Source organism: Lactuca sativa, chromosome 8, assembly GCF_002870075.4.
Source record: "Lactuca sativa cultivar Salinas chromosome 8, Lsat_Salinas_v11, whole genome shotgun sequence".
Taxonomy (NCBI): domain Eukaryota; kingdom Viridiplantae; phylum Streptophyta; class Magnoliopsida; order Asterales; family Asteraceae; genus Lactuca; species Lactuca sativa.
Window position 1 is genome coordinate 138,852,458 of NC_056630.2, and position 1,411 is coordinate 138,853,868.

General features: G+C 34.7%; 1 protein-coding gene across 1 annotated transcript; it reads left to right on the forward strand.

Annotated features, from left to right (window-relative positions):
* Positions 1–397: 397 nt before the first annotated feature.
* On the forward strand, positions 398–748 carry LOC111907631 (serine/threonine-protein kinase BRI1-like 2). Its single transcript, XM_023903421.1, has one exon. The coding sequence runs from the start codon at positions 398–400 to the stop codon at positions 746–748; it is 351 nt and encodes a 116-aa protein (XP_023759189.1).
* The last annotated feature ends 663 nt before the right edge of the window (positions 749–1,411 follow it).

Sequence of the window (1,411 nt, forward strand, 5' to 3'; positions counted from 1 at the left end):
TTGGACATGTGAGCCTTAACAACATCATCAGTTGTTAATATCACCCATAGCAATCACTGTACTCTTTTTCTTGTAAGTGTTTCAATTTTTGTGATATTTTTATCTACTTTTGTTATGCTTTCTACTTGATTAGTTTCTGTGATTCGCTTAAGGTTGTTTGAAAGCTTAAAGAACTACATCTCCAAATCTCTCATTAAAACCATAGACCATTTGGGGTCTGTTATGTATAAACTCAACAACCTTTTTTCCCCCAACTGCCATTGCCATCCACGATACCGACTGCAGGTCCCCTGCAAATTTAGCCCTGATAATCAATAATAAATAAAATCAGTTTTGTATAAACCAAAAGTATTATTAATTTATTATAGCTGTTGGAAGTGAATGGATGGAGATGGACATGACGCCACATGGAAACAGGGACAAATGTGTTGGTCCTATTCCTAGCGAACTTGGGAAGTTGAAGTCTCTCACTGATTTTAATGTGAACAACAATCAAATTAGTGGTTCTATTCCTCCAAAGTTTGGAAATTTAACTCAACTACAAAGACTTGATCTGTCTTCAAATCATTTGATTGGTGAGATCCCAAAGGAGTTTGGGAAAATGAAAAGAGTGTTGTATTTGTCATTGGCTGCCAACCAACTTTTAGGTGGTATACCTCTAAAGCTTGGATTTTGTGAACTACTTGAAGTACTTGATCTATCTAAAAATAGATTGAACAGGTCGATTCCAGGTTGTATTGGTCAATGAGCACAAATCCACTACTTGAATCTTAGTAATAACAACATGAGTGCATCAGTATTCCCATGGTGGATCAATTATCCATGCTTAAAACCTGCATCAAGAAACAAACTTTGAGCATATAAAGTGCAATAGTTATCAAATAAAACTTCACATGGATACACACATATAGAAGGGGTAATAAGATCTATTCGGCATGTATACCAAAATGAAATTCATAGACATGTGTGCACACTATTATTAATGTTGATTACATCCAGCCACTGCCACATGACAAAGTAATAAGAATTCCCTCCAGATAAAAGAGTCTATAAAGATGTTTAAACCAAATAAAACTAACAAGTTACACAAAAAAACCATTAAATCCATTGGTTAGGCCTTGCAAAAAAGCTAATTTAACTGGTTCTCATCTGATACATCAAGGTTCCAGTGCTAACAACAACTAGGTTGTTAGCCACTGTGAACTCCAAGTGAAAGCTGAAACAAAAAATACACATCAAAATGAATTTAGTGCAAAGAAAATGATTCAAATAACAATGTATGCTTACCAGCAACACTGTGAACTATCATCCATACAAGGGAATTCCCTAAAAATGTTGTTAAGGATTCACTTTGAATTTGATAAACAGTGACTGGTTTAAAGAATATCAAAGTGATACTCCAGAATGTGTG